At 41.0% G+C, this 24,604-nt stretch overlaps 1 protein-coding gene across 1 annotated transcript; it reads right to left on the bottom strand.

Annotated features, from left to right (window-relative positions):
* Positions 1 to 48: 48 nt before the first annotated feature.
* Positions 49 to 14,668, bottom strand: cttnbp2nlb (CTTNBP2 N-terminal like b). The gene is made up of 5 exons (XM_082518394.1): positions 14,542 to 14,668; positions 11,107 to 11,214; positions 3,735 to 3,986; positions 3,360 to 3,467; positions 49 to 2,401 (listed from the first exon to the last, which is right to left on the bottom strand). The coding sequence occupies exons 1-5, from the start codon at positions 14,545 to 14,547 to the stop codon at positions 1,115 to 1,117; spliced, it is 1,761 nt and encodes a 586-aa protein (XP_082374520.1). The 5' UTR covers positions 14,548 to 14,668; the 3' UTR covers positions 49 to 1,114.
* Positions 14,669 to 24,604: the final 9,936 nt, after the last annotated feature.

Below are 24,604 nucleotides of genomic sequence, written 5' to 3'. Positions count from 1 at the left end.
CAATCAAGATTTAAACAACGGACATTGTTTTAAAAGACACTCTAGGCGTTCAAGACATGGACAGTTTATTGGAAAAGCACAAAATGTTGCAGGGTTTCATGTCATCCTTTACACAGGTGAGGGTCACTGACAGCAGTGTATGCCTACAGATTCAAATAGAATGGCTAAAATATTTGCTTGGAAGGAATCAATGGTTTTAAAGCCAAGGATCATACAGTAAGTCACAGGAAATAATACAATAGAAAGATTACAGTGGCATGATTGGAAGCTTTAGTGTCCACGCTTACTGACAGTATAACTACAATTTATCACATAATGACACAGTCCTCCCTGTGAAGCAGATGTCACTAAAAATCATAGACATACAGTAAAGTAGTGCAAAGTGCGGTCTCCCTTTTCATAATACTCAAGTGTTTTCATGGTTAAGTGTAGCATAAAAACAGTACATGCAGGTGATGTTTGTTCATACAGAACTTTTTCTTTTACAGTATAATAAAGTTTTTAACTGAGAATCTCTAGAATCTGCATAAGAAGTCATCAGGAAAACATTTCAAAAACACAGTGAAAGCTACACGTTTGCTTACATTTACACAGTCTATTTTTTTAACATTGTGTGACTGGTGTTTTTTTAATTGTAAAACAATGAGCAGCTTCTGCTCATGACGAAAGAAAAGGTTTGTTAAACAATGACAAAAACTATAATAATTTCTTTAAAAAAAATCAACAGGTGCTTTCTTTAAATTGTAAATTGTTTTTGAATACTTTTAATATAGTGTCTAAAATAGCACATTTTCAATTATTACACAAACTCACAATAGTTCTACGTGAAGAAAGAAAGAAAGAAAGAAAGAAAGACAGCCAAGTGACAAAAAACAGAAGTGCATCTAAAATAATCCATGTACTGTAGTTCATTTCAAATAGTTCTACTTTCCAACTGTTTCATGGAGGTAGGGGTGCAGCAAAATCTGGATCTGACTGAACCAGCACAGCTTCAGTTGTCTAGACTTCTGATTTGGAGTGCTATTAAGTAGTTTTGCTACTTAAGATGGATACTACAAAACCGCCGACATATCCCTGAATTGTTTAGCAGTTGTTGGTTAGTGTGATCTTTCTATTAACCACTTGAAGATAAAACCAGGTCAGACTCCTTAGCCCCCTCCTGGCCACTGCTACTGTGCCCACAGTTCCCCGTCAGCTCTGGAAAGAGGCTGGTTCGAGCAGAGTGACTGGGAGAGCCTGGAGTTGGACTCATGCCCGGCTTCTTGGGAGGAGTTGGGGGAGGGTATGCCCTCTCTGAACGTGGAATGATGGGGGAGCGGATGCCTGGAGATAGAGGCCCTGAAGGCGACCTTCCTCCCGGGGGAGATGCTGCTAGATTGCGGTAGTCTGTACCAAATGGAGAGCTGCTGATTGGAGCCAGCTTGACTCCAGCCTGCTGATTGGTAAAGCGGGACAGCACCTGAGTGACAGTGTTGCGGGCCAGCTGCTTAGCTGTGGTGTGCTCTGGTGGGGGAGGAATGGAGGAGGTGGTGGGGGAGAGGTCCCTCGGGGAAAGTGGGCCGCCATGCTGCTGCTGATCCAGCTCCGCCTGACTCTGGAACTTGTGCCTGGCAGCCTGGAACCGCTGATTGACTCCAGCCTGGTAGGAGGACTGATGGAAACCAGGACTGCCCAAACGCTTTGCCAGAACAGGAGAGGAAATGGGGGAAGAGGAGAGGGAAGAGGAGGCTGTGCTTGAGGGAGAGGCAGGATGAGGGTGAGGGGAATGCAAAAGTGATCCTCCCCCATTTTCTACTACCCCACCATTATCTGCCCCTCTCCCCTCCTGTGTCAGTTCTGTCTCTTTTTGACCATGATGGCCGTTGACTTTTGACAGTGAGGTGGATTTAGGCGTGACGGTTATCTTTCCATCCAGCTCAGTCTGAACAGAAGTGGAATCTGCCATCTTTTTGGGTATTGACTCTTTCTCCTCCACCACAGCTGCCTTTGCCTCTTCTTTAGATCCTTCAAGTTCAGCCAACCTCCTTTTCAGGTCCTCCACCTGTCTCTCAAGCTCCTTACTCCGTTCCTCCTCTTTACCCAGTCTGACTTTCAAGTGCTCACGTTCTCTGTCAAACTCAGCCATCTGTTTCTCAGATTTGGCCTGAAGCTTGGCTGCCTTGCTCTTCTCATTTTCAAGAACAGCCCGGAGCTTCTCCAGGGCACTGGTCTCCTCTTGCAGCAATACTTGAAGTTGTGAGACTTTCTGGGCTTCCTCCTGAGCCTGGCTGCTGGCTTTCTGGAGCTCCAGAGTCAGAGTTGAGGAGAGCTGCTGCTGCTGGCACAGAGACTCCTCCACCTTGCTCACTACTTGGGCTTTGTCCTTCTCTAATCTCTGCACCGTTGCATGCTCCACTTCCAGCTAGAAAGGGAATGAGAGAGACACAAATAAAGTCATAGTTGCTCTGCCACATGTGGCCACAAGGAGGCACAAGAGCACTGCTGTGTCACAGTAGATCCAACAGTGGAGCAGATACTGTTTTCTTTAAAAATACACATTTTCTGAAAAGTCTATTCACTATAACCAAGCTGGCAGCAATCGTGTTTTTCTGTTTCAAACACTGCTGTCTATTTTAGAGCTGTTTTATATGTCAATGACTTTTATGACATTAACTCAAGTGACACTGAGATAATAATGATATTGTCTCATTTAAAAAGCTATGTTCTTTGGAAATGAGCATTTACTGTGAAATCTTTTGAAGATTTCTGGGCTTCTAAAGAGCTTTGATGAGTATTAGAAGGAAGTGAGAGGTGAGAAAATATAATGGTGTGTGTATTTGGTATGAGGCAGGAAGGCCTAAGGAAGACTGAGAGACGCTCAGGAAGCCTTTCTTACATAAGGTCCTCGTGTGAAGTTTATGTAGTAGCCGATTGTGTGCTCTCAGTGTGCGTGCTCGCCGGCTGACCTTGCATTAGACGTGAACATCCATTATCTCAGGCTTCCTGAGACCATAAAGCCCCATGGCAACTAGTCAGCTAAACAATAGTCTCTTCCTCATCTGTTTCCCATGGAACATTTCTGTGCCTGTGTGTGTGTCTATACTTTTAACCGGACAAGCCCTCTCCACCCTACTGAGTTACACAGTGGAGTTTCACTGATGCTTCCCTGCTGCTGGGTTTTAAATCACCACCACAAGAGCGAAAAAGGACACTGTGCAGACAGGGAGAGGTGAGGGAAAGGGAAGCAGGTTGACCAGATGTGCTCATCTGTCAGCAAGAGAGGAACAATTTCTATAAGACGTTAACATTTTATCTCACAAAGACAAACATACATATAGACACACTTATTGTTTCGCCTATCCTTTACATTCCAGTCTCACCTGATGCAGTAGTTTATCTCTTTCTGTCTGCAGCATGAAGGTGAAATCAGCATGGAGTGCAGATTCCTGGACGTGTCGTCGTTTCTCCTCCTCCAAGTCTGCTATCATCTATCAAACATACAGCCAAAGGGAAAAACACTAAAGTTGTGAGTCTCCCACACATATCCTCACAGACCAGAGCTTTGGGGTGGAGAAGCTCCACATCCCCTCTCGGTCTGCCTCACTACTATAAGCCAAATCAGTAGCTGAAACAAATACACATGCATGTCCACACACAAAGCAAACTTGCACTTGTGTTAGCCCATGTGTGATAATGGCTGTGTAGAAAAGCTGATCTGAAGACTGGTGACTATCTGAATGTGCATTGCCCCTTACCCTTCTGTGTCTGTTTTCAGCAGCAGCTAACTGTCCCATCATCCTCTCCTGCATCCTCTTGCAGTGAGCCATGACCAGTTTAAGCACAGCCAGAGGATTTGGCCCCACTGCCCTTCCCTGCAGATGCGTGTGAGGTTCGGCGGCTGTGTTATGGCACTCCATGGCTTCGTTGTCCCGCTGCAGGGCCAGGAATGGATCGCTGAGGTCATACTGTCCGTAGCGCTCTTGGACAAAAGCATCTCTGTGCTGAGCCTATCAGATATACACAAACATTAACCTGTTATTTTGTTGCATATACAATGACAAGAAATCCATTCTGTTCTATTCACACATATGAATACGGTTGTGCTTTCCAAGAGATGCTGAAAATCAGCTTGAACAAATATCAAATATTGAAGCGCATGGTAACACACATTTTTGTGTCGCACAGCAGGCAACAAGAGAGAGAAAAAATCTACTACAGTCTACAGTCATGTGAAAAAGGAAGTTTTCACAGGACTCTATGTAGTCCTCTGAAAAACTAAGTACACAACACAAAGTGTAGAAACACCTTTATCAAAATACCTTGAAGTTTGTTTTCTGTGTGACTAAATCAGTCTCTCTTTGGTTCTCTTTTCTTTAAAATTTGGCATTAGTTTATGGACGCCTGTCTTAAAGTCCTGCAACAGCATTTTAACCAGGCTGGACTTTGACTGGGCCACTGGAGCACCTGGATTATTTTCTTTTTTAGACATTCTGTTGAAGATTTTCTACTGTCATTATGATTATGGTCCTACTGCATGACCCAGTTTCAGCTAAGCTTCAGCAGTCGGACAGACGGCCTCACAAGTGACTCTAGAATACTAAGTTCATAATCAAAGACTGTAAGGTGTTCAGGTCTCATGGCTGCAAAACAAGCACTAATTATTATCTCTATATCTCTGTGACTGACATTTGGTAGGAGGCGTTTGCCCTGATATGCCGTGTTTTGTCTTATCCAAAATGTGGTGCTTTACATTATAGCCAAACATCTCCACTTTGGTCTGTACAAAGGACACTGTTCCAGGAGTCTAGTTTGTTTAGACACAACTTTGCAAACCCAAGCCATGTAGCCACGTTCTTTATAGAGAAAACAGGCTTTTGGCAACCCTTCCAGAAAGTCACACTAGTCCAATCTTTTTCTAATTGTACTATCATTAACTCTAACAGTTAGCAGTATAAGATCTGTGTCTCTTTTACATTTCTCTGAGCGTTCCACAGCCTGACTTTGGGGTGATTTCCCCCCTAGATTGACAGGCAGCAGCACGAAGTCTTTCCTCCTTGGAACTGTGTTCAAACACAAGTGAATACCAGCAAACTGCCCCAACCCTCTCCTTTAACAGAGGTGTGCACGCTTGCTGGAGATCATTTAATTAAGTTGATTTAATTAACAGGACCTGACTGCAATTTGTTCTCTTAACTTCTATGGAAACATTGAAGATGTATTTTGTTTTTTCCGGGACTGTTATGTCCCGAACATGCATGCACATTAATATGTGAGTACAAGTTCAGACTTGACTCAGCAGAAACCAGTGTTTCTTATGTATGACAGTATATGGGTTTGATAGGATGAAGCCTCTTTTCCACACTGTGGCACCGAACCAAAAAAGGATATCATTATGACTGGACATAGATCCGGAAGCGTGTGTTTGTGTGATTGCAGGAAATCTGCGCTGAGTGATGTTATCGTCAGCGTGAGACCAAGCAGATGGTCATCCCCCTCAAACCAAACACAAAGAGGTGAGGAACGGCTATCCAGTCCCCCCACCAGGGGCAGATGTTAACGCCTCCCCAGGGATGCAGCGGTGAATGTTTGTACCATAAACTCAGACACACACACACACACACACACACACACGACGCTATTAAAGTGGTTCAATTATATGTAAACTAAAAACAAGTGAATAAAAAGTGACAGCACACCTGTTCAGGGGAAAAAATTAGGAGGTCTCATTGACTACATAGCAGATAGTATGTTTAGTATGTTTAGTATGTTTGAGTTCTGGAGGCACTCAGGGTCCGCAGGCAGTCCTAATGATGTGAGCACATGCTTCAGAGTTTACTCCACGGGTCTTGGGGACACAAGTCTCCATCTCCCCCTACTATTCTCATCAGACACCCCAGCTGAATGCCTTCTCCTCGTTCCCATGCCCAAACATGCATGCCACTGCATTCCTCTGTAAGTTCATCATCACTTGTTAGAAAATGCATCTCTTTACTTCCTCCTCTCTGTCAGGCTCTTTTTCTCACATGCTCTCACAAAACAAAAAATACCATTACAACACACACACACCCTCAGGGCTTCAGTAGGAAGGCTGTATTTGAGGCTTTCTCTCTGGCTATACAAAGAATGTGACCCTCAGTGAAGAGATTACAGAACTTGCACAAAGACACTGTCTCAGTGCTTTCAGTCCCATGCATTGTTCCCAAGTCTGACCCTGCAGCCTTCAGTGTCTGAGAACCAATACGACTGTATATCCGTATCTCAGTTTCCCTTTTTCTATGACTATAAAGTTTTGTGTTAGCCATTATGTATATCCTGAACTGTGGTTGTGAACTTTTGTTATTTTTCTGTTGGTCATTAGAGTAAAACTGGAGAGAAAACTGCAGCTTCCTGAGTTAAATAGCTGTTTAAACAGACCATTAAGGGCTGGGCTCAGTGTGTGTTTGTAGCAGAGCTGGCCTAAGGTCTGGCCTCTCGTGTTTTTTTGCCGGGACAGTTCTGATCGTAATGACAGACTGCACTTTCCTTTATGACAGGGCACAACAAGCAAAGCCTCTCTGCTACATAGCTCTACACAACTACAGACAACAAATGTCTTTATAGGAAGTCATGGGAAAAAATATGCAGGATACTTTTCAATTTGAATTTGGTACTCAATTAGCTCAGCAAGTAGCACAGACAAAGTCAAAATGTGCACTGATTATCTGATTTAACTGACACTTTGTATACAAGTTAAATGGAATCAAGTGGTTGTTTTTTCTTTTCTTCAAGCAGCAGTTATGAGAGTGAAAACTTCCATTAAAATGGTTATACATAACATATCTGCTCAATAGTGTGCATCTTCAGTGAGTTTGGTATGACAGCCGGGAGCTAACTACTAGCTAGCTAACCACTAATGACACCATAAAAAACCACAGCTTAACAGAAGCAAGAGTATGGAGTAATTTCTTAGGAGAGCCCGTACACATCCTACTCAAAGTAGGTTGCAGAAAAATACAGCAAGCTCACATACAAACACATGATGTATGAACATATATAACACATATATTTTTTATAGCTAACACATACACAACTAATAGCCACACATTAACTTGAGCCAGCAGTGTCATTAGTATTCTTACAAGTAAAAAGCTAATTAGCTAATGTTGCTAAGCAGTTAGCTTACAGAGGTTTTAGCAGAAATGTGAGAAACAGCCAAACTGAAGCAGAGATTTGCTAAGGTATTATTTTAACTGGGAGACTAAATAGTAGCCATAATAGGAGCAGGCGAACTCTCTACATACTATGAAAAGGTGCTTCAATGCTTCTTTTATTACTTCTGTTGCTTTAGTTTCTTATAAATTCTCCTTTACACCTTTCCATCACTCCAAACTGACTGAAATTGTAGACCTACATGGCAACAGAAAAAAATAGAGGCAATTTAAAAATGTCTCAGCCTAAATGGGTTATTATTTATTGCCATTATGTGCAAAGCCAGCAATAAGAATATAAACAAAATTTGGTTGCACACACAGCTAAAACAGACAACCAGCAAATAAGAAAGATTTAATAATTAAAAATCAGAGTTAAAAACAGTGTATTAGGTTTACGCTGATTAGCTTTTCCAGATGATGCAGATAAATAATGCCCTGCAGCACAGCGGCCCCCTCAAACGGTGTCTCGACAATGTAGGCATGTGGTGAGACATCATGTCTCTTTAAGTTTATAACAGTTATTAAAACTACAAATTGACTTGTAAGTCAAGTGTAATTCAATGATAGTACTCACTTTTTTATTCATTACTTTTATTTCTTCTTCTACTCAAGAGAGAGAGAGAGACAGACAGAGGGAGCGAGAGAAAGAAAAATGGGATTATGAGATTTTAGGTGTTTGCTTTATGAAATGTAAGCTAAGGTGTGCTCGAGACACCTCCCAGGTACATATTAATCACAGGTGGTGCTAAGATAAGTGGGACGACACCAAATGAAACTTTCTAAGTAATGTTTAACTGCAGCAAATGTTATCATCAGCAGTTACTGATGCAACATGGAAGTGGGTGTTCTCACCCTTTGGTCAGGCATTGCTTTCAAAAAGGCATTTCATTAGTGGAACAAGGAAACTCTGTGCCAGATCTCCTATGTGGCTTTTTAAAAAAGTTGTATTATTATTACTAGTGCCAGGCTGTGTGGTAAATCTAAATAAAATGAAGGGTGTTGTTAGATATAAACCTTTATTTTGAAATCTAGTTAAGGTGTAACAGAAGCAGCCATAAAAAGGCATCCTTAGGAAAACATTGCCTCATATTCAACTACTTGTTTCTATCAATTCTGTGTGTGACATGGTTTGTGTTTCCAGATGCTGTTTAAATGATATTTAAGTGGACCCACCTTCTCTTTTACACACTTTAAGTCAATGAGCTGTCCTCTTACAATCTCCCAGCTGTTGGTTACTGACCGAGTGTACACTACAATACTCTATTAGGCTTCCTTTTAAGGGAAACTTCTGTGTGGTTAGTGGCCCTTTTTTATAATGTTTACCCTGCCAATCTTAAGAACTTGTCCAAATCGGGCAGTACACACTCTTATCTGAACAATAAAGTCTTGCCCACCCTTATTGTTTATGGAGTCGGGAAATCACATCAGCCTATAAAAATAGACAAAGCATTTTTACAGGACATGACATCATATGAAAAACATTACCACACAAACTCTGTTGCCTGGACAAACAAAAACAGTTCCATTATCAGATAATCCAGCGTCACAGACTTTGTTACAGTGTCTGTTTCGTACATTTGCTCCCAACTTTGTCTCAACAGAAATGCACCAGTCTACAAGGACCAACCTTATACTTCCTCACTGCCAATTTAAGGAGCAGGTGTAGAGCTTCTTCTCTAAAGTACATGTTTTCAACACACTAACTTTAAGTTGCTCAGCGCTTAACAGGGAGAAGATAATAATAGCATTAGTTCCCTTTAGTTGCAGACAATTGTTAACTCAAAACATACGCCACACCTCTTGGAATGCAAGACCTGTTTCTGGTGTCATGTTCTGAGGAATGTTCCCTCTAGTAAAACTGCTCATCTGTGTCCTCGCTGATGAGAACTGGAAACATTAAAACCCAGAATCTGTAGAGACAAGTCCCACAGTTGACACCATCTCATTGTGTGATTAAGTAAGCAAACAACTGTTGCAGCTCCAGGTTTGCAGGGGTTTCAGGTGAAGGAGGGGTTACAAAGATGCAGGTTTGTTTTGCAGTCCCAGGTACTTGCTGCTGGGAGGAGAGAGTGTTTGAGGTAGGAAAATACTGGAAAATATGGTAGAGCAATCTGCCCCACATGCAAGTAAGCATTGACTTCTTTGGTAAGTGCAGTGTGCTAGTAAACAAACTGAAAAGAGAGCTCTAATTGAGGAAAAGCATTGTTATAGCAACTGCTTGAGATATGTTAACCAGAGTGGGAAGGTACAAAAGACCCAAGATAGTGAAACACAAATTGTATAAATAGACTTCCTGGGTGTCAAACTGATACACAGAGACAGACTAAATTGAAGCCTGCTATCAAGTCCTGACACTCCCTTCAACACACAGTCTGCCCTTACATTGACCTGTCAGCAATCTACTGTACCGGCCCCCAGCTGGAACAAAGGAAGTCAGTGATCTAAGCCTATAACTCTGTACATCCTCTGCACAGTAAACACTGCAGCCTCTGACAGGCCCCATGGAGACCACCAAACCTGTGTGTGTGTGTGTGTGTGTGTGTGTGTGTGTGTGTGTGTGTGTGTGTGTGTGTGTGTCAGTTGTGCAGATGGGACATGGGTCACAGTTAAACATCAAAGTCCCCCCGTAATGTGGTTGTGTTGTGAGGAAAAGAGATAGAAGAAAAAACAGAGTAATAAAGATTTGGAAAAAGGAATAAGTCGACTATGCATTTGTCCTGAGGGGATGGTTGAACATGTGCACTGAGTTTCAGGTCAAACACTGTATGCTTCAGCTCTACATAGCAGCCCTTTGACTTGCATATGAGCTGGTGTGGTTAGAATGGCTTTCCTTCAGGTCCCGGCACTGAAATTCTGCCTTCTCATTTGCTTTTTAGATAAATGTCAATATCAAAGCCTATATATCACATCACTGCTACTTGTTCTCATTGTAGGCCTAATTGTTATTTCAGACAATGAGGCAAACATTCACGGTCTAAGCATAGAACAGCTGCTGTGGCAGGAGTATAAAAAGCGGCACAAAGAGAACTAATCAGATCAGGCCCAGACACTAAACACTGTTGTTGGAAAAGAAAGCTATTCTCTCAGCTTGAGTGAATTAGCTGCACAAAACTCAACATCCAAAAGAAAACCAAGCCTAAACGGTTCTCTAAAATCAGACGTGTGATGAAACATGGCTGTTGTGGAGTTTTGTCTGGAATGACGTTTATAATCTTTTCTAATGTGGACTCTTGTGATTCAGGTTGCCCAAGTTGAAAGATGTTTGGGTGTTGACTGGCACAACTTTGCCTAAATGCTATGTAGAGTATGCAATCTAAAAATGCAATCTGCAGTCATCTTCATAGTCTGTGTTTAGTGTTCCAAACACAGTTATGTACAACTAATTAGCCCAAGCTAAACAGCTCTTGCAAGGCTTTGAAATATTTACCTGAGGCAACATACCACACCAGAGTAATCCGCTTCTGTTTTCATTTTGCAACAATGGGAATCCCCAGATTTAAACTAATGTGGTCACAAAAGACACCAGTATAAACTGCAGTCTGTCTGAACTCAATCGAGACACAATAGTCAAAACTGAAAAGTGACTTGAGTTTAAAAAGAAAATTTGGTCAAAGGCCAGACTGACCAGCAATAATACTGGTGCTCTGATGAACCCAGAACGGCTGCTGTGCCATCGTCTTCACTAGCTCTTTTTCCTCAGCTTCCTGTTTACATATCCCCTCCCAGTTCACTCACATTCTTATTGGGAGCGTGATGCTGAAACAGGTTAATTTTAGTGTCAAATGGTGTATGGACTAAAGATAGTCTCACATTTTGTTTTATTCATTGGGATACTGGGATGGAAATGATACGGTTAATTATGCTCCGTCATGTAACTCCTTCGGTAAGCACGAGTCCACGGGGGGATCTGTTGTATCAGATGTAGCTGCCAACTTACCCTGAGGGCGTGTATGACTACATCCTGGGCCTCTAGCTCCCCCTCCAAGATACTGAGGAGAGTCAGCAGCTCCGCTCTGCTTAGAGCCTCCACGTTCATCTTCTCCTCCTAAAGACAGAAAGAGTGAGTGAGTGAAAGCAAGATTTCTCATTGTTCCTAAAAACTGTTTTATTTCATTAAAGGAGCAGATGAAAAAAGAATGAAATCAAATTAGGAAACAAGATTGCTTCTGGGTATTACAAATTGATTTATATGTAAATCAGCCCCCAGTAGTAGCTACTCATTCTCATTTTTCAGGGAGCGACACAGAACTGATATACAAAGGGACTCGGGTCCCATCTGTGGACTTGCTGAGTTGTGCTCCGGGTTATAAACAGGAAGTCATTAGCATATCTGCACATTAAGTCCAAATCCCAAGACTGTTAGGCAAATGTGATAGTCTGAAACATCTTTTTTTAAGCTTGTAAGACCTTAGCCATGCTACACCTACACTACTGCATCCTGTGATTCACAGCAGGGCCCTGTTTAGTCACAGGGGCCAGACATAACACACCTCACACAGCTGACATCATTCTTAAAACTGAGACAGACCTTTCTGAAAGTTGACTTCATCTTTTGAATTGCAGATGAAGTCATTTTCAAATCAGCTCCTTTAAATCACATCGAAACTGCTCAGTGTGACAAGAGTTTGATGAGGTATGTGTGAAGAAGGAGATTATGATCATGGTCTTCCTCATGGGGCCCATATGTAAAGGCAGACTTTAACATTCATGGGTCACATCTGGCCATTTGGTTGTCCCTGATCGACCTGACATGAGGTTAATGGGAAATTAAAATTCCAACATAAATAAGTATAAATCATGAGGTTTGCCCCATTTCAGCTGTTTGGTGAAACACAATGCAAGAGCCGGTTGCTGCATTTCAGGATCACAGTTTGAGTCACCATTATGAGACTAAATAGGCAAATAAATGCAACTTGACTAAAGCAGAGGGGGAACATACATCTAAACCTGCAAAGCTGCAAAAACAACCAAGGACTTTTTTTTGTTTTTACCAGGATGGAGCGATCAAGACCAGCTCCACGATTTCCCATACAACTGCAAAAACAATAAGTAATTCTCTGGTGGTTTATCAAAGAGTGTTTCATGGACTCTGCATTTGACAGGAACAAGCTGGATCAAGGACATTGCAGGAAATCTGGAGCTTCAGTTGAAGCTCGGGGCAAGAGCTGTGATGTCTGTGACACGTGTGAATGCTTTGATTGGCTGGGACTCAAATGGGACAAACTGGCAGGTGTTTCAACTGGTTGTTGTCCAAATCTGCCAGAGAAAAATGTCACCTTTGAAGCAGATATAAGAAAAACTGACTGAAATGAAGACAGAACTGAATTCTTTGCATTTTATATTACACCCGCAGATGCTGCATGTCAGTACTAAAAAATTATTTTATTTTATTAATGCTAAAACTTAAATAGTTAATTTAATCAGAGAAAGAGCACTGATTGAGTGTGTTGCACTTTCGATTCATTCGAGCACTTTAAGTCAGTGTCACTGCTGGATTTTTATTCTTCTTTCAAAAAATACTTTCTACACATAAGGAGAGATCTCATTAGATGTTGTTTCACTTTGGATCTACCTCATACATGAACAAATATTCTCATTCATTAAGCTTAACAAATGCATACACAGCTGTCCTTCGTGTTTCCTGCACAGCCACTGAGCCTGACTTCTGTGCACTTGTTCAAGCCCAAAGCAGACTAGATTTTTAGATCTAAAGAAACCTACAAAACAGAACTGAAAAACTACAGATGAAGTAATTAAACTAAAAGCAAAAGAACAACAGCACTTTGTATGAGTCAAAAATCTCTGAAATCTTTCCAAAAAACACACTTGTTTTTGAAATATTGTTGATTAAAAAATGATAAAATGCTGCCATTTCCACTATGTCTACTAAGTGTATCGTCTAATCTTACGAGTAGCAGAACTGAGTTCAGCTTATTGTCGTGGCCCTCCACAACAGTCCCCGTTTCTCATGTGACCCGTTGGGAACATTAATTGCCCAGCTCTGTCTTTAGGTGTTCAACTGAGTCAAGATCTGCTGTCTGCAAATGGCACATCGTGTGATGAGTTTTATTTTCATACTTACTAAACCATTTGGTGTTTTGATATTTCCTTTAATTTGTCAAAGCAACTTTTCTCATCTCCTCTTTTTTAAAGAAACCCACCCTCTTCTCCTCGCTGCCACGAAGTTTCAAAGCTTTTGCTTTCTTCAAGCAGCGATCCCACAACACTCTCTGTCCCTTCAGAATTCCAGAGTGCATTCTGTGGCTCACCGACATTCACAGCAAAGCAGCAGAGTGTGAATCAGCAGTTATTTACTGGCTACTTACTTGTCATAATGTGAAAGTGGTTTCACTCTTTCTCAACCACACACGTACTTTAGTTTTGTGTCAGTACTGCTGTATGTTTGACCTGTTTCCAGTCAGTGTAATGCCAAAACTGGGTATTTGTCATTCGATCAGCTTCCATGGAAAATCGTTGCCACATTCCAGGGATACCCAAACCATGGGAATCGTCACTCAAGAGTAAATTACTGAAACCCACTCTGTAGCTGACATGGTTTTAACTTTTGCAGGTTGGCTGTGTGAGTAGCAAAGCTTGATCCGGTAATAAGCCAAAGCAAATACATTCATGGTGTTAAAATTAGAGGTTATGCTCATCCATATCAAGCCAGACATTCAATATAGAAGCAGAGCATCTAATGTGGTCTGTGGTAAGTGCCAAAGGGAGAGTACACACCTCAGTTACTGTGGTCATCTTGAGTGAATTCACACATAGCCCAGCGTTTATGCTCTCTCTTTAATCTCTCTACTGTGGTTTCTCTCAGGTTAAAAATTAGCTAAGAAAACGGGAAGGGTCCTCCCTGCTTTGCTCACTGTGTGGGAAAGAGTGCTCAGTCTGCTCCATGCATTTCTAAATGATCGCTGGGGTTGCTCAGGAGCAGCAGAGGATCCACCTGCCGTCCCGGGCCTTTGTGTAACACAAGGGGATGTCATTATTTTCTGGATTGGTAACATTCAGTTCAATATCCAAGTGCCATAAACCTCATAACAACATCAAATTACCTTTTATTAATAGCTATAGCTGGGATTTAGGGTACAATCAATACTACTGAAGCACTCACACCCTACAGCCTGAAAATGAACGATTATTCAGATTCCTCTTATTTTGGCTACTATATTTATGTGGAAATGTTTTTCCCCGTAATGACTTAGCACAAGGTCCCAAGTTAACCCCTGTAAAAATCAGAAATACCAAAATCCTTTATCGTACAAGCAAATCTCAGACTGTGTCAGAGATTCACCTGTGGACTTTTGCAGTTTAGTTTTTACTTTAACAACCCGCCAAAGCAAAGTGGTAAAAACCTCTTCCATACCTTCATGCGCTCTTTTCTGGCCGCATTAACTGTTCTTTGAATCCAAAAACGGGGGACTCCACAACAGCATGAATCAAAGCACTCCACTGTCACTGGAGCTGCTGCTCTGGTGCGAGCGTGAACAACAGACCTTCAGTGACGAGACAGTCAGCCAATCACAAAGGCGTAGTGCAACAGCTCAACCAATGGTTGGTGGGTTGATCGGTGGAGGGCGGGGATATATGCGGTCATGGGTGTCCGGGATAAACCTCTTTGTTTCGGACGTCCAACGTTAGATTTATGGCAAGTCCGTGTCTGTGCGTTAAATTCTGAAAGATTTGGTCTAATCGCAAAATAAATCTGTATATTTACCAGTTCCGATGGATGGTGTGAATGCTTGAAGCGTACACACGGAGTGAAAATAAGATTTGTTTTGCCATAGAAGTCACAATAAATGATTTCAATATGATTAAAAGGCTTCGGCTGTTTGCTTTAGAAATAGTCTCCCTTTAAAAGCAAACTTTGAGCGAATTATTCCACTAAGTACTCTCAGCACCGTAAGCCTCGTGGTGAATACAGCGTGCTGCCTCTTGCTTTGTTCCAGCCCCTCCTGATGGCCGCATGGCAACATCGCACCTCATCTTTCCTACTTGATCAGTGCACCCGATCTGTAAGACGTCTTAGACTTGATCTCAAGTTCACAGTTTAGTCCTGCACGTCACGTGTGGTTTTGCAAGGACCATTATATGACGACGCATTATATAAATTATAGCCTGATTTAGAGGGGTTGTGGTTAACCAACCTGTCCTAAGTACTGGAGATCGTCTTTCAAGCAGTGAACAGTGGACTGGTTTAGTCACATTAGCAAAGAGAGGTCACGGCATTGAACACTCTAACCTTTGTTCCAACATGTCCTTGTTTTGTTCCTGTGCTGGCTTTGTGAACCTACTCTTTTTAAAAAAGTAAGAGCCAAAACCGGTTGGTTATGTTACAGGATTGAGACCAACCACAATTTATTGTAGTATTTACTGACTTCAAGCTTGTCTGTCTGGTGGCTTAGAAGGCCAGACTGGCTGTTATTTTAGATTGTGCGCTTTCTTAGATTGTAATGAGCAATCTTCAAACACACACACACACACACACACACACACACACACACACACACACACACACAAATAAACTATCCTTTAATTCCTCTTTTACAGTGAAAGAGCAGTTAAAAGACAGTTTATTTTCACTGACCATTTACTAAAAATTGCTTACTTCCACTAAGCGTGGCACTAACAACATTTGCACAATTTCAATATTTCAAGTCCATTAGACATGAGATGGTCGCCGTTTTCTAGATGGATACTGACAAATGTAAGAATAAGTATTCTTCCAGATATGGTAAAAAAAGATATGGATAAATATGGACTTGGGACACATTTATAAAGTTGTGTTTATACTGTATTTTTTAATACACATAATTGTAACACTGCAATAATAAAGTAACTAAGAGGGTGCAGTTAAAAATTGCACAGTGGAAAATGCTTCAGTCTATAAAAACAGCAGGCTTTAATCCTCCTACGCCAGTTCCACTTTCGTTGTCATCCTGCAGGTGGCAATATAGTGCCATTTGGTTGCAAACAATTTTGTCCATATGGTACATATTCCAGCTTTTGTTTGCTGAATACATGATGTGATACCTGGGACTGAACGCATGAACACCATCAGTAAAATCAATAGATTAAGTTTCACAACTATTTTACTATCTGGCACAGGACTGTGTTGGATCAAAAATTGATTATTTTTTTATTTTACATCAGGTCTAGGTCTCAAAACGTCTTCAAGTTTTAAAATTTGTGATCAAATCTAACATTAAGGCATGGCCACTGAAATCAGTGTAATAACAGCCAAGAGCACCAAGGTCATTAGCAACAACAACAACATTTTCCCTGTCTTGGGCTTTTTCCATGTAGATATCTTTCTGCCCACTAAAACTTTGCACCACTGAAATTAGGCCTGAAAATATCACGTAGTACCTCTCAGCCAACAAAGCTATCAAAACTCGATGCACTTCTCACACTTACGCTGAGATTTAAGATATGTAGCTATACTGACAACTATTTTTCTGCTAATAAGTTTATCAAGTAGGTGTTATTTAAGTTTATATAAGACATCCAAACGCAAGTTGTATTTGGGTGGATCTAGTCACACATGTCCGTGCCACATTTATTTATTTTCATTGGCCACATTTTGCCTAATTTAATCTTAAGTTAAATTAAGATTAAACAAATTTCCCACGTGTGGGACTAATAAAGGTTATCTTATCTTATCTTATCTTATCTTAAGTTGGCTACTCGACTAAAACTATTGGCTCATAACCTACAAAAACACCTCCAAATTGTTTTCTTTGCCCTTAATACCTAATTTTATCATGATAAAAACAAAATAATTGTGACGTGAAGGGGAATAAAATCTATTAGCATATTATTGTGAACTTTGAAACAGAGCAGCTAAAAAGCTCTTTGAGTCAATTTATGCTAATGATTCAAATTAAAAGGAGCCTACTTTGATAATAAATAAAATATCTGGTCTGGTTACTTAACCCCCTCCCCACCAAAAAAAGAAAATAAATACAAGAAAAGCAAAAAGGTTTGAATCAGAGTTCAGCTTCAGTTCAAACCAAAAACCTGTTGAATTAATGGTGAAAGAAACCGCCATGGTCTATTTTTTCTATTTATGTTTTTTCCTTTTTCAATCCACAGCTGTTTCAACACTGGGCATTTATCGTGTAACATTAAACATCTGCTATATTTTTAAGCAGCTGTGTTACATGAAACATTCAGCTATGAATCCTAAAAAAAACCACATTTCTGTGACAGAAACAGAACTGTGTTGAGCTGAACTAGATGCATTTGTCACAGGTGCACATGCATTCTACTTTGAGGTGAACTATTTCCAGTTCCAGTTCCAGGTTGGGATTGTATTTATCTATATATTCTGGATAAGTAAACAGAAACAGAGAAAGAAACACACTTCAAGAGCCCACTTAAAAATGTAATTAATGATCTCTTCTTGCATGTTTCAAAACTATTTTTGATGTATTGTTTTAAATGAAAAGCAGTGTTGTCTCACTGTCACAGCCTTTATGTGTCTGTTTCTCAGCTTTACAAGTGGGCGTTAGGCAATGCTTCATCTTCCTGTGCTCGTAGAAAGAGGTAATGGAAATTACCTTCCGCAATCAGCTTTTATTAAAGCTGAGCAACAGGTTTAGAAAAAAGCAGAGTGCCTGCTCTTCTTGTCTTTTCCTTTGCCGTTGCATTGGCATCTAATGGCAAACTCTTTCAGGTTCTGACAGCTTCTCAGTGTGGCATCCTTTCATCATCATCTGAACATGTTTTCTGTGTTACAGTAATAGAAAAAAAGAAGGTAAACCCTCTTTCAGTTCTAAAGTTATTCACAGTGGAAAACATTCAAGATAGTTGCCAATCTTCCCAGGAGTTGAAATCCAAATAAATTCACCCTGAGGTTAGACCATGCAATGGTCAGGGAAATTGCAAAAAACCAAGAGCTACATCTCAGACTCTACATGCCTCATTTAGCGTGCCAAATGTCAAAGCTCATGGCAGTACAATAAGAAAAAGATTGAACAAGTTGTGCTTGGTGTGAATGGTTTCCAGGAGAAAGTCTCTGCTCTTTAAAAAAGAACATGGCAGCACACGTTAGGTTGGCAAAAATTATTCAGAATACTCCTCATATTAACTGTGAAGCTTGACGGTGGCGAGGTGGGCTTGTTTGACAGCCACAGTACTTTGGCACCTTGTGGTCACTGAGAAAACTCCTCTGTGTACCAAAGTATTCTCAAATCAAATTTGAGGTAATCTGTCCAACAGCTAAACAGCTCGGCCAAAAGTGGGTCACGCAACAAGACAATGATCCATGAAGTACATATGAGCATATGAAATATATCCATGAGTCCTTTCAAGGAAGCATAGCAACCAATTTACAACAGAATTGTCAGGGCTCTGTGTGCAGGCGGATGGAGAGGAGGATCCAAATGCGAGACTCTGAATTGAAACTGAGAACCTTAGCTTTATCGCTGGTGAGAAACACATGAACTGAACAATGACACTGAGAAGTGAACACACAGCCATAATTCTGAGGGTACGACACGACACTGAGCACAGGAAAACACAGGGCTAATATACACAGGGTGGTAATCAGGGAATGGGCAACAGGAGGGAGACACAGCTGGGAGAAATTGGACTAACGAGGCAGGGGAGCAAAGCTGCACACACTAACATAAGACATAGACTTTCACAATAAAACAGGAAATAAGACACAAGGACGCAGACTAAGAAACACAGACTTAACACGGGCAGAACTAAAAATAAACCAGAATAAGCTGGAACATAGAACATCATCATCATCACCACAAACACTAAGAGAATAAGAAAACAATCAAACACACCAAAGTAACTTGAAACGCAGATTCATCATAAAACCCAACAAAGCACCAGAGAAACATAAAGAACAATCCATCATTCAAAAATAAACCAAAACATAACTCAAACTACTGGGTCAAACTGACAGGAATGGTTTAAAAAATGAAGGTGCTGCGATAGTTCAGTCAGACTCCAGACCTCAACCTTATCTTAATCATGTGTTAAAGAAATCTCACAAAAATCAATGACCTAAAGTAATATTATAAAGAAGAGTGGGACAAAATTCATCCACAACTATGTGACAGCCTGATAGAGTTATGACAAGGAAACTTAATGGTTGTTATTGCTGCTAAAAGTGGTTCAACAAGCTATTACTTTTTTTCCTTCTTTACACAATGCTTCCATATTTTTGCTTAATTTAATTAATGTTAAACAATTAATAACTTAGTTTGTTTGAGATTGTATTTGGCCAGTTTTAAGACTCTGTAAGATCATTTTTATTGTATTCGGATGTACAAAACTTTATATTTGAAAGATGGCGCACTGTCCCTTAATCGTGATTGAAAGTGTTTACAGAAAGAAATAAAATAGGAAAAGTTCATACCTTCCTACGATTTTTCAAATGCCTATCTGCCTGCAGCACTTACAGTCAGCAGCTATAGTAACATGCCTCTTTTTTGTGTCAGATCAATTGTGGAAAGATGAGTTTAACAAGGAGAAGTGAGAGAAGGTCACGAGAAACAGATAAGATATTGAGGACCGACTGTGAGAAATAGCGGCTGATAGTGAGGTTTGAACACAAAGGAGAGTGAAGATGAAAGAAGGCAGCACGTAATGCGTAAACATGCTGACTGCTACTTAATATAATCTCAGTCTTTACATATTCCCTGGGTAATTTCTTGGACAGCGTTTATTTATATGCCTTAATACTGTCTATGCTATTTTGAAGACAGGGAATCAAGAGGTGTATTATAGCAGATGATAGCTGGTGTGTCCTCCAGATGTTGTCTGGGAAGTGATTTGCTAATGAAGGGCTCCTCTTGTCAGCTCTAAACCTCAGCGACAGTCGATGACATTGAAGAGGACACCTGCCTGTCTGACCAGCTGACAGAAAACCTCAGTTGTGCCTCTCTGTCTCTCTCACAGACCTCCCCCACCCACAACTACACAAAATAAATAAATGCAACCTCATCCAACAGAAATACGAGATGCTTTTAAAATGCTTTAAACCTAAATACCTGAAATGTCATGACAGACAATTCACGCAGAGTTAATATGAGGTGCAATCAGTTGACAGCATTGCATATTTATTCATGCTCACAAAAACACATTTTGTACCAGAGCTGTAACAAGGCTTCCAAAGTTCACAGCGCCAGTGTGCGGTTCACTGTGATCCCCTAGCTTGCCTGATGATTTGGCACTTGGCCCGGTGAATGTCGCCTCCTGTAACCAGTGAGTGAGTGTGTGTTTATGCGTATCTTCCTCACTTACCGCTGAACTACTGTGTAACCAGTACGTGGTGAGTCATGCTGGAGAGAGGTACAAATATCTGGCAATGGCTGCTGGGCAAGAGGAAGAAAAGTAAAATTGCAGCACTGGAGAGAGGGGGCGATGGCTCTCAGTGCCTGGTTTTGAAGGTGAAGCAAATGTCACTTTATATTACAATCACTGACTCTGATGCACAGCCATCAGCAGAAGCTATCAGATCTATGTTTGAAATAGATTTATGTACTATATAATTGTAACCTGTTCAGTCCTCATGAGGTTAGGGCCATAAATTGTTGGACAATTTTTGTAAATTTGCATCTGTACATGGATTTTAAAGCAAGTTATGATCATAAGTGCAGACTTTCAGCTTTAGTTCAAGGGCTTTTTTTCAACAAAAAATCTGCATTAACTGTTTTTACACAGAAGCTCCGATTAAGTGACGAGTGAAGCCTGTTCCCTTGTTATTTCATGACAAATGAAGCATACATAATATATGAAATTCATTCAAAGTTGAAACTTGGATTTGATATCATTGTACTATCATTTTAAATACAAGGGCCAGAGAGATGTCAGAGCAAGAGAGGGAAGCTATCATTAGGCTGGAAAACAAAACCTATCAGAGAGATATCAAAAGCTTTAGGGCTGCCCAAATCAGCCATGCGATAGTCTTACAAAGCAACACCACTGAACAACACTAAAAGGTCTGAAAGACCACAGAGAATAACTAAAGTGCATGATGACAGAATTCTTTCTATGGTTGAGAAAAAGAGGTCGTTGTTATCAAGGTCTACAACTGAGAGACACCTTCATAGATGGAGCTGCAGTGGGTTTACAACAAGGTCCAAACCACTGGTTACACTCACAGGCAGACCGAATAAGACTAGGGCCTACACAGTTCGGTTCCACTGGCAGAAATCTTATAGCAGCCAGTCAAAGAGAGTCACTAGTGTTTCTTAATGATGTGACTGCTGATAGAAGTGGCAGGAGGATTTCTGAGGTGTACAGAGGTATATTTCAGCCAAATGATGGAAAACTGATCAAACGCTGCTTCCCAGTGCAAATGTAAATTGACCCAAAGTGTGTTGTAAAAGTGTTTCTTGGGATAAAGAAACCAAGTGAGTCACATGAACTCACAAAAATAAATATAGAAAGATCCACAAACATGCAACTGAAGGTGCCGCTTTGGTCTGCACTTCATTGCATCTTGACTGTTTGACCTAAAATTTTAAAGACCACCACATTGGTGGTCTTTAAAATTTTTTCTTTCTCCAATAAGTGATGATCCTAACTGTAGCAAGTCCCCACAGCACATTCCTGAATAAAGAAAATATATGGTCAGGTAACATTGATTCAGTCAGTGACCGGCACATATCAGATTCTGGCTAAGGACTTAGTTGCACACAATATTGCACACATGTTAATTATCCCACAAACAAACAGCAACTGAAGACAGCTGCGGTAAAGGTCTGGTAGAGTATCTCAAAAGAGCAAACAGCATTTGGTTAAGTCTATGGATTTTCTTCCAAATGTTGAAAACAATCCTTATATTTAAAATAATGTTGGTTTGCGCTTCATCAGATAGTTTTTGTCTGAATAAAAATCCACTGTGGTGATGTACACAGACAAAACTACGAAACTGTGTCTTTGCCCCCAACTGGAAGGTCAGGATTTGGGTATACTAGCCAGCAGAGGGCAGTGTAGGGTAAAATGTGAGACAGTCACGTCATACAATTGGGATTTGTAAACGATTCTAACACGTAACCTTTTCCTGGTTTTTAAAAGGTCATATTATCTTATTAATTTCACAGTACATTCAGCAACTCTGTCACCATTTGCTCTGATAAAATGAAACGGTAAGACATGTGCTTTCTAATCTGTGTTCTTTAGCTTTCACAGCTCATTCATCTTTACCCCGTCACTTTATTTTCTCTGCAGCCTGCTGAACCTTTTGCCAATTAGTTTTAGTCCTCTGAGCATCAGCCTAGATGCAGTACCCCTACCAGTGTCTCACAGGAAGAGCCAGAGTTGAGTCACAGTGGGAGTCATGCAGGGACAGCTAATGGCACTCAGGCTGATGCAATATACCTCTGTGCAGCAGCATTTAGAGGGGACCCCCCCCCAACCCAAGGGAGCTGGGTAACATTGTGACTGTCCTGACTGAGCTACTGCAAAGTCACACACCTCCATCACTGTGGTGGAGCACCATGCAGATTGGGCCTTGCTTTTTCTGTTATGGGCAGTTGTGGTGCAGTTTGTCTTTGCTGTGGACAGAAAATCAGTATGCATGAATGACGGAGACAGTAACGCAAGCTTCTGAGTGTGTGTAATGTTTACTTGTTTGATGCCAACTCTGCTATACAATCTGTCCCATTAATTTCGACAGAAAATCATGTCCCCCGTCTGGTGGCCACTTACAGTGAGTTATGGCTGCTTGTCCGAGCTAGCTGTTGTGATGAAAGGCAACTTTGCTGGGAAAAGTGGACCAAGAAGCAAGTGAGAACAAGCGCAGATTTACAGCACCCCTGGAAACACACATACGCACCCACACACCCACCCACACCCACCCAGAGGACTGTGACAGAGTGATTTAGTGGCTTTTAATCATTCCTAAATTGCCTGTCGTTCTCTCTCACACAGCAATACTTGATTACACACACCGGCACACTACATGAAACAGGATCCCACTCCTGTCAGACAGTGGAAGTGGCCTGGTCCAGGGTTTTGTGGGTGATGGGGTAAGAAAGCATGAGGGTTCATTACATCAAAGAAAAGTGCAGAGTGAGCAAGGAGAGAAACATTCGTACCGTAAATCTCTGCTGTACAGAGCAGGACCCTGAAGACTAAAACTCCATCACTGGCATCTGAGAGATGTCTGATGAATCACTGAATGCAATAAATCAGAAACAAACAAACAAATAAATACACTGAAATCCCCAAATCCCAAGAATCCAAAAATCACATTACACTGCCTTTCCAAAGGATTTCTAAAAAAATACAGAGCCAGATACTCGTGTTTCTAAATCCAAGCTCAGCGTAGTGCCAACCTGATGTTCGTGGGAAGAAAGCATTGTTAAAAATCTGCCCCTTTTTTATTTGTAAACATAGCACTAACCATCCTTTTATTCTTTAAACACAAACTTAATATGAAAATATACTCCATGACTCCTGTGAACAAGACCGACTTTTAAACTTGAGTCATGTTGTGGCTTGTGCTTTTAAGTGCATTTGACTTATTCGTTGTGTAAGTTTTGGTAATAATCAGGCATGATCACGCAGGAGAAAGCAGTATTTCCCAAACTTCATTAAAGCTGAAGTTTGGATTTGGTCTCTCTTTTCTCTTTCATTTGAACACATCACAAAGGCTTCATTGAAGTTTTAAGATTCAAGAAAAAACAAAACAAAATAGCAAATGTAAATCCCCCCCCCTCGCACACACTCACTCTAATGCAAAATCATGTGAGTATGTGTTTTGGAACCCCCGAGGGAGCTTGACTCCCAAGTGTACAACTACCGCCCTAATGGTTAGGGAGTAAACAGTTAGTCAGTAAATCTGCACCAACACATGACTCATCCTCTTTCATATTGTTCAGTCTGTTCTGTGCAAAGCTAAGCCTCGACAACTATAGCAAAAACAACATATGTTATTTGGCTGGAGCTGCAGCTGTAGAGACCCAGGGCTTTTAAGGTCATATTTGCAAATTGCTCTCTAATACAGAGAGCGTGTTGAAATGTGTGAAAGCGGCTTGGAGATGGGAATTCACAATCTTTCCATCCATCTTTGGGCTGCTTTGAAAGGTTTACAGTTTTGCTGGTTTGTTTGACATGAGCCCGAGTTCATGATGCGTGGCTGCTGTCTGAATGACCAGTGACCCTGCTTGCTAGTAGGGCAGAGATTAGCACTAATGCGCACACATACACGCTGAGCTACACTAGGAAACTCACGCAGTCGCTGCAAAACCACAAAGTAATTCTACAAAAGACAGCAGATGCACAGTCAACTGTCTACACGGCACCATCATAAATAAATCTGATGATGCGACTGAGGGCAAAGTATAATCCCCTGGAGAACAGTTTAAAATACTAACACACTAACATTGATTAACCCTCAAGCGACCAAGCTATTTTAATGACTAAAATGAGGGAACGGGATAATTGGTGACAGCATT

This window comes from Aulonocara stuartgranti (genome assembly GCF_965226115.1).
Source record: "Aulonocara stuartgranti genome assembly, chromosome: 20".
NCBI lineage: Eukaryota > Metazoa > Chordata > Actinopteri > Cichliformes > Cichlidae > Aulonocara > Aulonocara stuartgranti.
This window is presented reverse-complemented; position numbering and strand designations above follow the sequence as displayed.